Source organism: Gopherus flavomarginatus, chromosome 3 (genome assembly GCF_025201925.1).
Source record: "Gopherus flavomarginatus isolate rGopFla2 chromosome 3, rGopFla2.mat.asm, whole genome shotgun sequence".
Taxonomy (NCBI): Eukaryota; Metazoa; Chordata; order Testudines; family Testudinidae; genus Gopherus; species Gopherus flavomarginatus.
In genome coordinates, this window is record NC_066619.1 from 91,858,545 (window position 1) to 91,876,421 (window position 17,877).

Here is a 17,877-nt window from a genome sequence, read left to right on the forward strand (position 1 = left end):
CACCTGGTAACAGAGAGGTTCAGAGATAGTCAGTATAGCTCATGTGTAAACTGAAGTTATTCAATTTAATACAGTGAAGTAATTCCAGATATATACTGACATAAATGCCTGCAGAATTTGGGCTCAGAATTGAAATCAGTACTTTTTCACAGTCACCCTGAGCCAAATCAGGCTATCAGTTACACTTGTGAAATCCAGGGGGAAAAAATGGCTCCATGTCTTTTCCTAGTTGTTCAGTAACACTAAGACAATATGTTTTTGTTTCAACAGCTTGCTTTGTGCATTAAGATACTGTGCACCAATGTAAACAGTATCATCTTTATTGCTGAGATGATATCAGCTACCAAATAAGAGAGGTGAAAGTTATTGCCAGATGTCAGGTAAAAGTGCCTTTTTTGGGTGAACACATGAAGAGAGAGGACTGTAAGGAGAGTTTGGGATTTTAGAAAAAATTACAGATACCTAACAGAACAGATCAAAGGGAAGCATTTTGCAACTAGCTATTCTTTCCATTTGAATGCTCAGTGATTACCATATTGTGGAAGAAAATTCCAGTGAATGAAGTTCTGTGGACTGTAAAGTGATTACACCCCTTAATCATCAACAAAGCATACCTAAGGGGCATAATCTGATCTTGGTGCCAGGGATTAGTGCACTTCATTTCTCCTATACTCAAATGAGTACATACTTCAAAAGGTGTCTGAGATTACAATACATTCTTCTTGGCTAATATTTCTGATTTATCTACTTCATATCTCCAGGGCCCTGATCTTGTACTGAGCTCTGAGAAACCAGAACCCTTCCCATTTCAGAACAACTTGTTCAGTTTACTGGCTTCTGAAAGTCCCTTCTTTAGGCACCTAGCACTCCCCATGCATTGTATGGGGAGTCTGGATACCTACCTTGTGACTGACAATTCCCCCCGGCCTACAGGCTCCTTAAGTAGTTAGGTGTTGCAACACTGAGAGGAGCAAACCCTGAACACCAGGGCCCAAATACTTAACCTCTTCTGTGTGTAGGTTAACGCAACCTATAAATAGGAATACCAATAACTACTACACCAGAAGTATCGTATGACTCTTTTTTCCTATTTTCACTTATGATTAAATATAAGAAAGTTATATGTTAATACATATACATACATTCTGCTTAAAAAAGCCTAGAATATAGATGTATGGTTTGAACAACCAGAATAAGCAAAATGTATGTTAATCATATGGTTATAGAATATTTGTAATGTAAAATCTATTTCAGTTCAGAACAATTTTGTTTTCAGGAAAGGAAAAACATCATTGAATGGTCAAACACACAACTGCTGCAAGGCCAGTAAAATACAAGAAAATGAGGAAAACACTTAACATGAAGATCTGCAAGTACTTAATTTCTTACTTCAGGCTTCCACCTAATCCAAAAACCAACAGTTTTATGTGAAACCATTTCAAAATAGAACATTTTAAAGCTGACAAGGAAAGGCAAGTTTTATCCAGATTAATTTGTGTTTCACTGGAGAGAAAGCAAATGCCATAGTATTTTGCTTCAGTATTGCATTAAATTAATATCTTTTTTAAACAATGTCATCATCCAAAGGCAACTTACCTTCTCTAAAGACATGGGATGAAACTCGGGTCCCACTGAAGTCAATGGCACCCATTGACTTAAATAGATCAAGCCCTAAAAGCTCTTATGCTGCTATTCTATTTCAAACACACAAAATATCTTCATTTAAAAAAAAACTTCACTACTTACAGATCAGACAAATTCAGATGGCGGAAAGTCTTCTTATACAAACTTGAGAGCTTGTTTCTGGAGAAATTACTGTAAGAAAACAGTACATTAGATTTTATTAGTATTTCTGGTTTTCATAATCAAACTATAGAAACAGTATTGTTTTGAAAATTTAGCCCAATCTAACCCCCAAGAAAATCTGTGGGTTTCCTTCCTTTGAGTTCAATAGGAGATGGATAGGGATTTAAAGTCTTCTGATAGCCCAATATGGCTTTGAAGATTCCTAATCCAGCAAGCACCTTGTTTTGACAGCTAGCTTCATAAACAAATTCAACACTGGACAAAATTTTCATCTTTCAGCACTTTTAGCCATGCAGAAAAAACAGTGGATTTAATTTCAAAAGGACCTGTGTAAAGTCGAGATGTTGGTTACATGCCAATTTATCCATAAGCAAAATGAGTGTTTCCCATACCTTCTTTGAGTCTGCACTGCACTCTGTGCTCATCTAACCCCAACCAAATGCTGGCATACATCCTCAACATAAGCCTTTTAGTTATTCTTTTCAAACCGTGTGTGCAATAAGAGAGAGATCAAAAGGAAAATTGTAACATGCTAACATTAGGGGGTTTTATGTCAATTAAGCATTTGCTGCTTCCAAATATAATTAACCTAAAGATTCTCCCCAAGTTTTTAAGGATAGAGAAAGGTTCACCTTAATCAGAAATGCTTCACTCCCAAACCAGTAGAAAAATGTTCCCTGCCTTTCCTCCACAAATCAGAAAAGGGATAATTTTTCTTGTGGTTCTATCAGTGCACTAGTTAATAACATAAAGAGCAGCACTAAACTGTAACACTGCCAACAGCCCAGTGCAAATCAGTAATATGAGCCAAAATACTACATGCATTGTATACGGTATTATGAAGGGGCTCCATAGTTAATGTTGCATTGAAATTTGCACTTAAACCAGGGATTAATCTAGTTACACCTTTAACCTTGATTGAACTGATCAAAGTCTGCCTTAGCCCTCCCTAGATTTGACCTTGGCCAGATAAATCAAGGTTAAAAGTGTAACTTGCATCTACACCAGGGAAGATGTTGTAACTAAGAATTAGGTACCACATGTTCGCTAACCCTGACCTAACCTTAACTTCTTTCCATGAGCTAGACAAACTCTGTGTTAGGAGGCTGGAGGTTAGGTGACCCAGCGCTTTAGGGCCCAGTACTGCAAGCCATGCCTATATGAATAGTACTTACTCATTCAAATCATTGGCTTGATCCTCCACTGCCTTGCACCTTACATAGCCATTTACATCTGTGAAAAGGGGGTGTAACATGCTACCTTACCAAACTGTCACTTTGCGCAGATGTAAATGACTATGTAAGTTGCAAGGCTGAGGAGGATCTGGCCCATTGATTTAAGCGAGCTACTCACAGGAGCACCTGAGATCACGCCAGCATTACGAAACACAATTTTGAAAAATGATAGGAAACTCCACGGGCCTGACTCTCCTTTCGCTTACACCAGCCAAGTAGCTCCAGTGGAGTTACTTCTGACTTATGCCATTGTACATAAGATCAGAATGAGGCTCACTGTATTTATGGAAAACAATAACAAAAATGCTCAACTGCATTCTTGGTTATGGGCTGACACATTTAGGGCTTTATGACTAGTCTTTTCTTCTATGCAGTTAGGGGCTTTCAGATTTTTCAAACTGACACGTAATTCAATTGAAATTCTTGAGCCCTATGTTATATATATCATCTTGAACTATATTATGTCAGTACATTTATTGTTATATATATTTTTCATAAACTGAGCACTTTATATTGATTATTAAAATCTCTGCTTTGGGCCCTTCAATCCACAGTAAGTGAATATACATAGACCAGGGTTACTAGATGGTTGGTAAAGATGCAGTTCTGGAAGGGTAATTAAAAGTTAGCTCCTCAATTCAATATCATAGTACAGAATCACTATGGCTAGCATCCACAATAATAAGTATATACACATAAGACTTTGTTAACTTAGAGTTAAGGGCCTAAATCCTGCACTACAGCCAAGATGTGCTCAACAGCTTGGGAAGTGAAGAGAAGATGAGGGAGGGGAGGCAAAAAGAGTGTGAAACCAGCCTCATGCACTCTACTTCCAATCCGTTTCTCATTTAATCACAAAAACACAATAAAAACCTCGTACTAAACATTTACACTGTGATTTTAAAAAAATCAGACCAACTCCCCAGTCCCTGTTACTAAACATGTGTTAGCTAATCCCAACCTAACCACAAACATTTCCCTACAAGTTAGCACTGTTAACCTTGATTTAGCTGTTCAAGGTCGACTCTAGAGAGGAGCCTGAGACCAATCTCAACCAGTTATACCGAGATGTTAGCTTGTATTTACACAATAGGGAAAAGGGGAAAGGCTGTAGTTAGGTCAGGATTAGATATATAGCTAATGTAGGTCTCTTTTCTTAACCTAGTCAAGTCCACAGCACTGGGAAAGCACACTAAAAATACCAAAGTAGATCTGAATATACAAAATGTATGCAATTATGTGCATTCTTGGTACATTACAATGGCTTTTTAATGTTTTAGGAAATATTCACTACTTGTGACCTTTATTCCTACAGTTAAAGGTATTAATATAATATAAAGGAAGTGCATTAAACAGGTCTATTAAAAAAATTGTTACTGCTACTGAGTTTATAAATTACAGCACTGCTACAACAGTACTGTTTAATAGCTTTTAAAGATGATTGTTGAGTAATTTGAGTCTAAGGTCAATGAGAATACCAGAATTAAACTAGCAAGGCTATTAATTACATTTAAGTGATATCTATTGGAGCATTTCACTTTCTGTTGTTTACATTATTACTAAACCTTAATCATTATACTTCAGTTGTGGAAAGCCATTTTGGCTACAGAGGTTTGACCCAGAAAATAAGCTGATATGCCAAAAAGCATTTAAATAGCTATGTGTTAGTAGATTCATTAGCATCTGATATTATTATGTGTTATTATTATTTATTTTTTAAGAATAGTGTTTATTTTTAATGAAGCCTTGTGACTGCATTAAAAGATTTCTCCTGTGAAAGGATTACAGCCATAATATTTCTATTAGCAAAATTAAAGTTCATACAATTAACATTAATCTTCATAAGAATATTTGTATGTAAAAAAAAATCCCATAAACTCCAAATGGCTAGACATAAACTTTTGCTTTAAAATGAAATGTAAGATTTTTCTTAGTCTTTTGCTGAGAAGGTTACTATTAATTAAATATGACTGATTTCAGTTTTTCACAATTTTCATTGCCCAGACCACATCTCAGGGTCCATCCTGTTCCCAGTGTCCTAGGAGTGTTGCCACTGATTTCAATGGTCTCAGACATTGAAGCAACAGGCTCTTTGGGAAGATTTTTAAACTCATTAAGAAATCATGTAAAGAATAAACAAATGATTTTTTCTACAGAAATAATAAATCCAAAGGCCTAGGCAGAAATACCTTCATGCTAATTGCTCTGTCACTTTGGTTCATCTACTGTAAATATAACAAGTGGCACTAAGTAATCATTTTTAGTCTTACCCAGGCTTTTTACATGTTTGGCAAATCATGTAATTACAAATCCCTCTTGTATCACTGCTCAGAAGGAAATCATAATTTAATGACCAATTGTCCCAGGAAAAGCAAGTACATACCCAGCTAGTAGCTCTTACTTTATATGGTATTTCTATGGTTATGCATTGTTATGGCTCTGGTCAAAGCAATTTGTTTTATTAATAACAAGATGAAATAATTTAACATACCTGTAAAATGTGTGTTACATTCTCCCTCTCCTAGTTTGAACACATAAGGGGTAACAGCCTACTACTGCTACCAGCAAATTGAGATATCATATGTTTTTGATTAAATTACTATTAATTTAATCCTCCTATGACATATTTTTCTTGGAAAGCAAAACTGAAGAAAGGGAATTTATTGCAGTATAACAGCACCCAGTCCTGACCCCAATTCAGCAATCCATCTCTATTACACAAAGCACTCAATCAAGCACCTGTTTAACGTAATACCTGTGTTTAAGTCTCATTGATTCACTCACACATGCCTAACGTTAAGAAGGTGCTTAAGAGCTTTGCTGAATAGTGATAGACTTAAGCACTTACTTGAATGCTTTGCTGAACTAGAATTCATGTAATGTGCTAAACCTCCGCTGCTCATTTCAGCACCTTGCAGAATTGGGACCACAATCCTAAATGTGAGTAGGAGTGAGTTCAGCTCTATGCTTCTAAAAGGACTTGTCTACACAGTGCACAGGTCTGCACTGGGGAGGGGGATGTAAATTCTACTCACCAGCATATCGCACACTAACTGGTCCATATGGACCCTGATGGCACGAGCTAAATACCCTTAGTGTGTGTTAACATGGTCCCAGACAGTATTACATTAATGTTCACCAGGGAACTTTTAGTGTACCACAGCAGGATCCCCAAGGACCCGTTAGTGCGTGACATGCTGGTGTGGACTAGAATTTACACCCCTTTAGTGCAGACTAACACACTGGGTAGACAAGCCCAAACTGAGAGGCACCTGTCTTCTTCAGGGACATGTAAGCAAACCAACAAAAACAGAAGAAACTGAGCTGATCATTTTTCTGAGTTGTTTTCACAGAGGACTCTGGACTACACATCCTTTGCCAAGTCCAAAGCGGAAATGATCCAGTACAACAAAATTAACAGGTTGCCCCCACACCACTTGCTTATAATACAGTTCCTCTTTCATGCCAAAGTTCTTAGCAAAAGATCCTTATACACCTCCCTTTTTATGTGAGAGAGGGAAGGAAAGAATGTGAAGAAAGGGAAGGGAAGTAACAAGCTCTGCGCAGGTCTGTCTTACAAGACATGAGCTGTTCTGACTCACATGTACTGCAGGTTGGTGTTTTTCAGAAATGCCTGACGGGACACAAACTTTAAGCCTGAATCCACCACGGTTCTGTGAAAACATATAGTGTTAAAATTGTTAGTATTGGTCAGTTAAAATAAAATTGATTAATTAATGATAATGGTTAGAATAAGATTTGGGATTACAATTAACTTAGACCATATTTAATTAATTAAATTGTAACCTCTTTGGGGCAATGACTGTCTTTTTTTAATTCATATTTGTACTGCGCCCAGCGCAATTAGGCCCTGCTCATTGACCGGGGCCCATAAATCCAGTTGTAAGAGAAACTACAAATATTAATGTTAAACAAAAATAAGAAGTCAGACACTCACAGATTTTTCAGTCCAACATAAAGTCCAACTTCATTGTTATTGATGCTTTCTAATTTCCGCTGGTTTGCGATGTAACTATAGAAAAAACAAGACAGAGAAAGCAAGTGAAGAAAGCTGCTTCATTACCTGTTCCTGTTATTTAGATTGTCTCAGGCATTGTTTATAGGTGAAACTTAAAAGGTGATGGAGGTTTCTGACCAACTTCAGTCAGCATGGAGTCATGGTTCTTGTGTCTGCAGAGTTAAATACTTCTTGTCACCTTCCCAAGTATTTAACTGGCGGCCTTGTTGCAGAACATTTAATTTTTACTCAGGGGAAACAATCTTGCACAGAGAGGGAGGTCTTCAAACTGAGCAGATAATAAACAAAACTTCTTTACAATGCCACTTTCTCTGAAACCTGGCTCATTACTTTTGCATAACAAGAAGGCCAGACCCTCAACTGGTGTAAATTGTGCACAAGTAGAGTCTGGTCCTCATTTGTTAATACTGGATATATTTAACATCATCACTCATTAAGATGTTTTTCTCCCTGCCCCTTAGCTGGAGATTTATTTACACCACACTACAACTGGAAGACAAAACAAACGAATCATTCTTGGTTGTATTATGCATACGATGAGCCCCAGCTGAATATAACACAACAGAAGGAGAAAGCATCATGATAGATCAAAAGCATCAGCCAATGCCACTATGCACCAGGAACCTCTTTATGTGTCACCAATGTAGCAGATATGAGCATCAAATGACAGTGATCGCTCTGCAGGATTTCTTGGGATAAGAGTAATAGAGTGAAGCCACTGTAAAATAATAGAAGAATATAGAGTTCCTTACATAACCGTGTTATCCCATGGATTTTATAAACCAATCTGATTTAAACTCTTGAAACTCATTAAGGGCCAATCCAAAACCAATGAATAACATATTAAAGATGATGGATAATGAAATCCTCCCATTTGAGATCCATCAGGCAGATCTTCCCATTCTCTGTGAAACTGTATTCAAGCATGACAGGGGATGTCATTCAGAATCTTCCTTTACCTGTGTGACCTTGGAAGCCCCTCAGTACCAACTAGCAGAGGGCACACTATACCTTAACTCACATCAGGCCTGGCACACTTATTGCCTCAACACACTATAGTCATGATCTGTACCTAAAAGGCAGCATGTAAGGTGTTATATGCAAAATGGATAGTATTATTGTGGGGTGTTTGTATGGTGATATATAAATAATAATAGATGTGTGCTGGAAAATATGTTCTTAAAATATGGTTGACAAGTAGTGCATAATCCCAGCTGTCTTAGACAAAGGAACGTTGTTTCACCTTTGACTGTGTCTCCAATGTAAATTGACCAAGGCGAGGCCAGAAACAATGAAAGTACATTTACATATAAGGTAAACAAAGCCATCAAACTAGAACATGGGGGAAATGACCACTTAACCACGATGGGGGATGGAAGCTGTACCCCCAGGAAGCCTTCCTGGCTCTCGAAACAGAGACAATGGACTTTGGGAAATACAGGCAGAAACAGAAAGTCGTTTTGGCATCCTCACCTGAGGAAGAAAAAAGGCCTTGAAAACTGAGAAAAGTGGGTCTTTCAACCCAGGTAGTGGAAGTCTCTGAGAACTGACTGTAGATGAGAAACTTGCTTAGACAAAGATTCTAACTTGCTAACATTAAGTTTTAGTCACTAGACAGCACATTTTGTTTTCTTTGTAACCTTTCATCTGTCTTTCACTCTTATTTGAAATCATTTAAACCTCTGATTGTTAATAAAATTTATTGTTTTATTACAAGAACATTTCTCAGTGCTGTTATATTGAAGAGAAGTGTAAATCTTCAGCTAACCTAACAGGTTGCCATGTGTTCTGTCTCTTTGGAGGCAGTGAAATTAATAACTTCTGTGAGTGTCCAGTGAGAGGGAATTTGGGGGATTGGGGTTCACAGATTGTTAACAGCATGGGCAAGGATTAGACTGGCAGAGGCCTGAAGAGTTTGCTGGCAAGACAGATGAACTGGTGTGCCAGAGAGCTGACACACAGCTTAGCAGCAGCAAAGCTCTTTCTTGGTGAGGCAGAGCAGTAACACAGTGGCTCACAGTTCTGGGTGGCCTGAGCAAAATATCACAACCTGCTGCTCAGTTCTAGGTGTAGTGAATATGGCTGTGAGGTTTCAGAGCCACATCCCCCACTATGTGGTCAGTGTTCAATCAATAATTAGTACCATAGTTAGACTGGGAGAAGACTGGGGAGAAATATCAAGGGACAGGAATTTAGGAAGATGTATGCAGGGGCATGGAAGAGGGAACCAGAAAGGCATAGAATCAGGGTAAGAGAGATGGGGGCAACCAATTTTAGCTGAAGATCAAGCCTGCAACAAAGTTGTAGTCATTACATACACTTACATTACTCTATAATACCACATAACACACCATAAACATCAGCCATTTCAATTTGAATCATAAAAGCATTCATTTATTCCATCAGCACCTCCCACTGTGAGAATGTGTAGAGCTCTGACATAACTGGAACTAAATCAGCACGTGTAAATCCACTGAAGTGAATCCTTTACACCAGCCAAAGATCTGGCCTTAAATGCACAATACATAAAATCAACAGTATAGTTCCTTTACAGAACAAAATGAGGCACGGCTGCTGGAATTAGTGGCTCTGGGGATCCTGCCGCACTCCCTGAATTGAAGTGGTTTCCATCGTACACAGAGTTTACAGTTTGGTTCAATGGCTTTCAGCACCCCTACTATACAAATTGTTCCAGCAATGAGGGAACAAATTTCAGGTTCGATGAGTAGTATGAGGTCAAAAGGAGCCCACTCACACCAATTTAGACTGTAAGCTCTGGGGCAGGGACAGTCTTTGTTCTGTGTTTGTACAACACCTAGGATGATGGGTCCTGGTCTATGACTAGGGCTCCTATGGTAATAACAATAACTGTGCCCCTGGAGGAGGTCAAGCTACTGCATCATCCCAGTGCTGGCACAAGCTTTTCCACGAGGGGTGGGCTATGGCCCTACCCCTCTGCACCAGCCACCTGAACTGAACGTTGTGGAGGAATTGCCACAACTGTATGCATGATGGCAGTACCCTAGGAAAAATTCAGGCTGTGTAAACCAGAATTCCTCTCAAAGCAACCACTGCAGTATAGCCTCTTTTTACACAGCACCCTTAACACAGGTCATCATAGAAAGGCAAATAGTAGCGTTATGAAGCCCTAAGGGAAGGAAATGGACAGTTATAGCTTACCACAAATAGGTTGTGTCCTCTTACTACCCATTTTATCTTTTGCTTAACACTTTAATTAAATCTTTAAAGCTACTTCATAGCTGAGAAAAAGACAGAGATACGGCTACTATAGCATGTATACTAGGAGGGAAAGTGAATAAGATAATCCTTTGTTTAAGCCAGAGAGAGGTTTGAGATAAAAGCTCTTATCTGACTGGAAACTATTTTTACCATCTTCACAACTACTCTACCTTGATGCTACTTATCATTATATATTAATACTCCTAAAAGCTCTGACTTTCAGTGGGCGATGTTGAGAAATGTAATGTGCTTGCCTGGCCTTAAGAATACTCATCCTTTCCCTTACTTAAATGAACATTTTTTAGTGCAATATACAAGAAAAATATCCATACTCCATGACTGGCTGAAGTCATGTGATAAGTCAGGAGATCCCGCCGTACACTGCAGCACAGTATAACAATATTAAGGTTTGGAAAGATATTAACCAGTCAGAACACATATACCAATTACAGCTCTAAATTGAACCCTCAGCAGTCAGCAATACTGTTCCTTGGATCACACTACAACAAAACCTCTCTCCTACCTGAATGATTCATCAGTTAATAATAGTTGCTTCCAGACCTCTAATTTCATCTCCCCATGGCCATTATGAGGCCTGTTAATTCTGATAAAGACATTCAGAATCGCATTTCATACTGATTTCATACTTCAATCCACAACAAGTTGTTCACCTCAACACAATTCAAATTGTATAACATCATATACTCATATCTCACTATTGTAAGCCCATTTTAAATCTTATGTTCAAAGACTTATAACTTTTTCAAAGATTTTCCTTTTGATCTGGAACATAACCTACTTCTCAGCGCAAAGGTGAAACATTTGGGAAAAACTGCAGAAAATCAGCAGAACCATGTCTAAATTATGTGAGCATGAAAACAATACATTTTTCAGTCTTTAAAACAATTTGGATTCTTTTACATTTGAATAGTTCAGAAAAAAGAGGATTCATTCAAAATTTTCAAATGTGCTATGTTCATATTCCTTTCCTAAGTCTGAAAACATTTGGTTAGCTGAAGAATGTCCCCTTAATTTATTTGATTTACTCCATTTTCTCTGGACAAATAGAATTTAAATTACACCCCTCTGTTTGGAGCTGCAAGGATATTGTTAAAAAACAGAAGTGCACTAATATTAACTACTTAGATAAAAGGGAATAATACTGTAATTCCGCTCCAACCGTATTTCTGCTGCCAGAAAATATCTTTTTTTATGGGAAACATATTTCTTAACACTAAAGAAAGAAAGAAAGAAAAAAAGAACAGCAAGCTTTGGTTCATATTGCTGGAGGAAGTTTTGAAAACAAAATGAATAAACATTTCCTGGTGAACAGTCAGTGACGAGTTTCTGGTCTTCAGGGGAACTTTCACCACAGGTTATTTTTTTTCCCAGTCCTTTGGGGAGAAGAGCAGAGCACTCCAGACCTTGAACTAGACTAGATGAACCTCATCATAGACTGGCGGTACAACTATGTTTCTAGTCTGTGCTAGAAGAATGCATTAGCACTAGATATGCATGAAATGTTAAACCATGCAAAGCTCCCCAATGTTGTATTTTGTTACAAACTCAAATGTCAGACAAGGTTCATCAGAAGGTTTGCTAACATTTATGAACCTTTTCAGCAAACCTGGGCTGATTTATAAGTATGCACGAAAATCATGCGAAATGTGCAGATGTGACACCCCAGCTGAGTTGCATTTTGAGTTCCTTTGAAGCCAGGACTCAAAAACAAGACTAAAGGGGTGTGAACTCACATGGATTGAAAATGAAGAAAATATTTGTATGAACCTTGTATATCAAAACTTTCAAGTTTCAGACTCATCTGGGCAGCGACATCCCTGGCGGGGGCAGGGCAGAAATGACGAATCCATCACTGCCAGGACAGACCCATCACTTCTGGGACCGACCACACTGGCCAATCTCGCCAGCCCGCATGGGGCCCAAAGCGGTTGCCCCAATTCACCATACCCTTGGGACAGCGATGCATCTAGGGCCCAAAAATGCAACCCTTACTCAAATAGGGAATCTCTAGGTGGCGGATCAGACTCCTAATTAGATATAACCCCTGGAAGATGCTCCAATACCATGACACTTATCACAGTCTAAATACATAGACAGACAGTCAGACAGATAGCAGGTTCTCTACAAATATCCAGGCTTGATCCTGCTCTAACGTATTTCTATGAGTGTCTTCTAATTGACATCAGTGTTACCAACAGAACTAGAATTCTCCACACAGAACACCCCATATCTCAAGAAACAAAACATCTAACCCCCAGAAGAACTTTCTACAATCTCAAAAGGGAGAAAAGCCAGAGGCTCAAAGAAGCCCACTATGGATTCTGCTATAGCCAACCTAGTTTACTTCGTGGTGTAATGGGCACTGGTACATAATCCTGAATACTTGTCTATATTGTGCCCTTCGTGTGTACTAGCAGGGGTGTAAATTCTAATGGGTATCAGTGTGTCGTGCACTAACTGGCCTGTGTGGACCCTGCTGGCATGCACTATATGTGCCTTAGTGCAAGCTGATGTAGTACATTTGAAATGGAACTATATTAATGAACAATAGGGAACTTTCAGTGTGCAAGAGCCAGGTCCACAGATGCCAGTTAGTGCACAACACACTAAAATGCGTTAGAATTTACATCCCTGCTGGTGCACATTAAGGCGCCACATAGACAAGCCCTTAGATAGATGAGATTTTTATCTAGATACTATTCCCATGTATCCCTGTCTATTGTTAGTCTATCTTCACAGAGTACATAGTAAAATTCTGAAAATTCCAGTAAGGTATTTTAAAAAACTAAGGCTACAATCAGTGAAATGCGATAAGGCCTTAATATTAGGAGTCAACAAATTCTGCCATAAAATACTATAATACATTATGGACAAAATATTCAAACATGCTATTGTTTATATCTACATTTTTAAGATTTTTGGCAAATCCCTTATTAGGAAGCTTCGCCTACGGAGCACTCTGACTATTTGCTGACACCACTCACAAAAGGATAGATTATGAATATTACAGAACAAAAAAGAACATCTTCATCTAATACACTTGAGCTTTGGAACTCACTCTCCTCCCCACATGGTCCAACATAGCCCATGTCTGTTAACCATCAGAGCGTACTGCATGTCTAGCCCCTTTTCCCAGTCTTTTCGAGAGGAAAGGGTGCGTTGGGGTTGAGATATATGAACTTACAGTTGGTATCTCTGGCTGGCAGGGTTATTCCACCCCCACTTCTTGGTTTTGGCAAGATGCTCTATTTCTGTCTGCATTAGTCAGCTTGTATTATTAATATAGGACAAGGTGCCCTAGACCCTGGACCGGCATGATTTATGTTCTGTATTAATCTAACTAAATAAAAGAAAACCCTAAGAAAAACAATGGGATTGTGCATACACAGTACTGCTAACTGCAGAAGTTCAAAAGCCATGAGCCAGAAACCCCACCAAAATCATGAGACTGACCTAAAAATCATGAGGCTTTTTAAAAAAAAAAAAAAAAAAAAGATTAAACCATGTACTTTGGTCTGTCTTCTGATGTTTGAACTCGCCCTGCTCGTCCCCAATGTGGGTGTGGCAGCTTTACAGCATTGCCAACTTGACAAATGTTTAGTGAGTACAGTGAGTTTGGTCCCTATTACAGGAGCTCTCACTAGAGGACCCAGCTGAGATTGAGGCCCCATTGTGGTGGACTCTGTACAAACGCATAGCAAGAGACTGCCTGTGACCTGTAAAGCTTACAGGGTAGCGCAACACACAAAAGTTAGTTTGTGATACAGGAGCCACCCAGGGCCGGCTTTAGGATTTATGGTGCCCTAGGCGAGATTATTAAACTGGTGCCCCTGTGCCTGATCTGCTCTTAGCAACACAAACATAAGCTTATAGTATTGGAAAACTTGCCACATTCACATTATTAAAACCAGTTTAACTTAATTAAGCACACTGTAATGCTGATGGACTAGCACTAAAGAAGCAGCACTACAGAAAAAATTCTGATATGACAGAATGATGCAAATAATATTTATTTTTAATTTATCAAAATTTTATTGGAAATTTATATGAAGAGGTATTGAAACAAAGATTTGTTTTTAATTAAAAGCAATCTTTCTGGCTTTTTTGGCTGCAAAATCAGTAATAATGTCATCATATGACAAAGGCAAAGTCATGTCTTGTTCGATCGCAAGAACAGCAAGACCAGTCAAGCGTTCCTGACTCATTGTAGAACGGAGATAGTTTTTAATGAGCTTTAGTTTTGAGAAACTCCGTTCTCCTGATGCTACTGTTACAGGAATTGTCAGTAGAATACGAGTGGCAATGTACACATTAGGATATATGTCAACAGGTTTGCAGGTATGAATAAACTGTACAATGTCCATCACCGATTTTGCATGTGGTAACATTGATGACAATGTACTCAATTCTTCGTACAGTTCAAGTTCATTTAAATGAAAACTATCACCATGCCTCAGGAGGCTCTCTAGATTCTTGCACTTTGTCATTAGTTGCTCTTGTTTTCCTATTTCATTGAATTTAGTTATGTCATACAAAAATCCAAACTGTTCATGGTGTACTTGCAAGGTATTAAACCTTTCATCAACAGCAGATACTGCTTTATCCATCACAACTTAAAAAATTCAACCTCAAATTTCTTTTCTGGATCGTCTATGGGCATGACCTGCTGTACAGATTCTTCACAAAGAAGTGTCCCTGGCCTTTTTAACTCATATTAACTATGTATTTACTTTATGAACGTTGAAGAAAACATTGTGAAAACGTAAAACATTGGCTTCCCAACTTCTGGGCTGGCAAAAGTTATACTGACTCACAAGGGAAAAAAAAAGCAGGAGAATCTTAGTACAACATATGGTCACTCTATACCAGGGGTCGGCAACCTTTCAGAAGTGTTGTGCCAAGTTCACTGTAATTTAAGGTTTCTCGTGCCAGTAATACATTTTAATGTTTGTAGAAGGTTTCTCTCTATGTCTATATTATATAAATAAACTATTGTTATTATCTGAGGTCTTGACCACCGGTCCTGCTCAGGCCACTGCCAGCTGAGTAAATGAAACCCCAAACCGGCAGCGGGCTGGTGGCTGGAACCCTAGACAAGGATCCCAGGCCCTGCTCAGCCCGCTGCTGGTCTGGGGTTCTGACGACCAACTCCTGCCAGCCAGGATCCCAGCCGCCAACCCCCCCTCAGCCCGCTACCAGCCTGGGATTCTGCTCACCCAGGCTGGCAGGAGGCAGAGTGGGGCTGGCGGCTGAGCTCCTGACTGGCAAGGGGCCGGCAGCCGGAACCCCGGAGTAGCAGTAGGCTGAGTGCTGCTGGCACCCCAGACTGGCAGCAGACTGAGCCACTCAACCCCCCACCGGCCCTGCTCAGCCCGCCACCAGCCCATTCAGCCCGCCACCAGCCCACTCAGCCCGCTGCCGGCTGAGTGAATGGAACCCCAGGCTGACAGCAGGTTGAGTGGTTCAGCTAGCCTGCTCAGCCCACTGCCAGCCTGGGGTTCCTTGGGGGTCCCCAGGCCAGCAGCAGGTGCTGAGTGGGGCCGATGGCTGGTATCCCAGCTGGCAATAGGGCAGCAGCCGGACCCCCAGAGCAGTGATGGGCTGAGCCGCTCAGCCTGCTGCTGCATACCATCAAAAATCAGCTCACCTGCCACCTTTGACACGTGTGCCGTAGGTTGCAGACCCCTGCTTTATACACTAGTAAGGAGATGAGCATATTACAGTTGTTGGAGGGCTCTTATCAGGAGTAACAGGCTATAGGAAAGTCAGTCAACATTTTTTGTTTCTCTGATGAAAACTGGCCCACTCCCTGCCTCAAACCAAACCTGTCACTAATAATTGTCAACAACTTAATTTTCTGTTTTTGGCTAAGATATTGATTTTTAAAAAAAAAAATATTGAAATTGGATTCAGGATTGTTAGCAAGAATTTTTGGCAAACAAAGTTGTTAAATGACAATCTAAATGGCAACACGGTACTGCTTTCATGCTTGGCTCACCCCCAGCCCGCTGGTAGAACAGCTGCAGTAGAGGAGGAGATAGGTGGAAAACTGTAGGACCCCAAAATCCACCTCTTGGGGTGCAGAGTGGCAACAGCAGCAGCAAACCCTCAGGTCCAATCACACGCCAATGGGCACCACCACCAGCCTTATGGACCATGGTGAAGTTAGCACAGCATCTGATCTCAGGGACAGGGCACCCATGGAGCCACAGCAGCTCATCCTGCCCCTGTGCAGCTCCCCCCGGATGAGAGGGATTGCTGGCAGCTGCCAGCCTGGGGGAGAGGCGCGCCCCAGCTAGGGTGGCCAGATCCAGATGTCCTGATTTTATAGGGCCAGTCCCGATATTTGGGGCTTTGTCTTATACAGGCAGTGTGACATTCCAATTCTGGCTGCCTGCCCAGAAAGTGAGTTACTTTCACTTTCATTCCTCAGCAAGCAGCCAGCCAGTCTCCCCTCCCTCCCAGCACTTCACCCAACCTAGCCCTGACGGAGGGGAGGGAGGAGAGAGAGAGGGATGCTCCTGGGGAGGAGGGAGAAAGGAGGGGGTGCTCCGTGGGGCAGGGGGGAGAAGAATGGATGTTATGGGAGACAACAAAGGATACTGGTTCCAGAGCCACAGCCTCACCTGACCTCAGCCAGGGGGAAAGAGTCACACTCACAGGTGAGCTCCTTTCCCAACCCCCATCCCCTCCCCTTCCCAGAGACCCCAGCAGCCAATCCCATTCCTCAGACTGTGCTGCATTCGGCTCTCTCTAGGACCCAGCAGCCCTGCTTCTACACTGTCTGGGCTGCGTGGAGAGTGGTGCCCCCAGGCAGTGTGAGGCCCTACGCAGTTGCCTATTCTGCCTATGCCTAAGGACGGCCCTGGAGCCACCACATCACCTCACTGAGGGTCTACCAAATATCTCTTTGTCCTGGTCTACACAACAAAGTTAGGTAGATGTAAGCTGCCTTGTGTCCACCTAGTTGTGCATGTGTCTACACTTAAATTTGTCTGTCTCCCACTGATGTAATCTTTCCATTACACCAATACAGTAATGCCATCTCCCCAAGCAGCACTGAGCCACAGTCAATGTTGACGTAGTGCAAATGTAGGCAATGCATTACCTATGTCGACCCTAACAGCCCTCCAGCAGCTACCACATAACGCCCAGCACTGACCGGTCTGGTCACAGTTGTGAACTCCACTGCTCAGGAGTCATGGAGACCAGAAGCCCTACCCACCCCCTGCACCTTTAAAATCCTGCAACTTTTTGAAATGCCTTAATTATCCATCTTGGCGAGCACACCTTGCAGTTCTCCATTGTTGTGTGCAACTGCCCAGCTGACCATGCTGGCTACACATTCCAGATGCGCTCTGGCTTGGAGCAGACAGGAGATATTGGATCTCCTGGGCTCGCGGGAAAAAGATGATGTGTAAGCACAGCTACAGGCCAGCCATAGAAACATGGACCTCTATGAGCAGATTGCACGGGGGATGCAGGAGAAGGGGTACAACAGGGACCAGTAGCAGTGCTCTGCGAAAGCAAAGGAAC

The 17,877-nt window shown here is 40.8% G+C and overlaps 1 protein-coding gene across 5 annotated transcripts in view; it reads right to left on the reverse strand.

Annotated features, from left to right (window-relative positions):
• Window positions 1-17,877, reverse strand: part of NTRK2 (neurotrophic receptor tyrosine kinase 2) — a 288,034-nt gene that overhangs the window by 255,405 nt on the left and 14,752 nt on the right. For all 5 annotated transcript variants that reach the window (XM_050945743.1, XM_050945742.1, XM_050945744.1 and 2 more), the window contains exons 2-4: window positions 7,000-7,074; window positions 6,644-6,715; window positions 1,747-1,815 (exon numbers count right to left, since the gene is read on the reverse strand). In XM_050945743.1, the coding sequence (XP_050801700.1) occupies window positions 1,747-1,815; window positions 6,644-6,715; window positions 7,000-7,074 (216 nt within the window). The remainder of the gene's footprint in view (window positions 1-1,746; window positions 1,816-6,643; window positions 6,716-6,999; window positions 7,075-17,877) is intronic.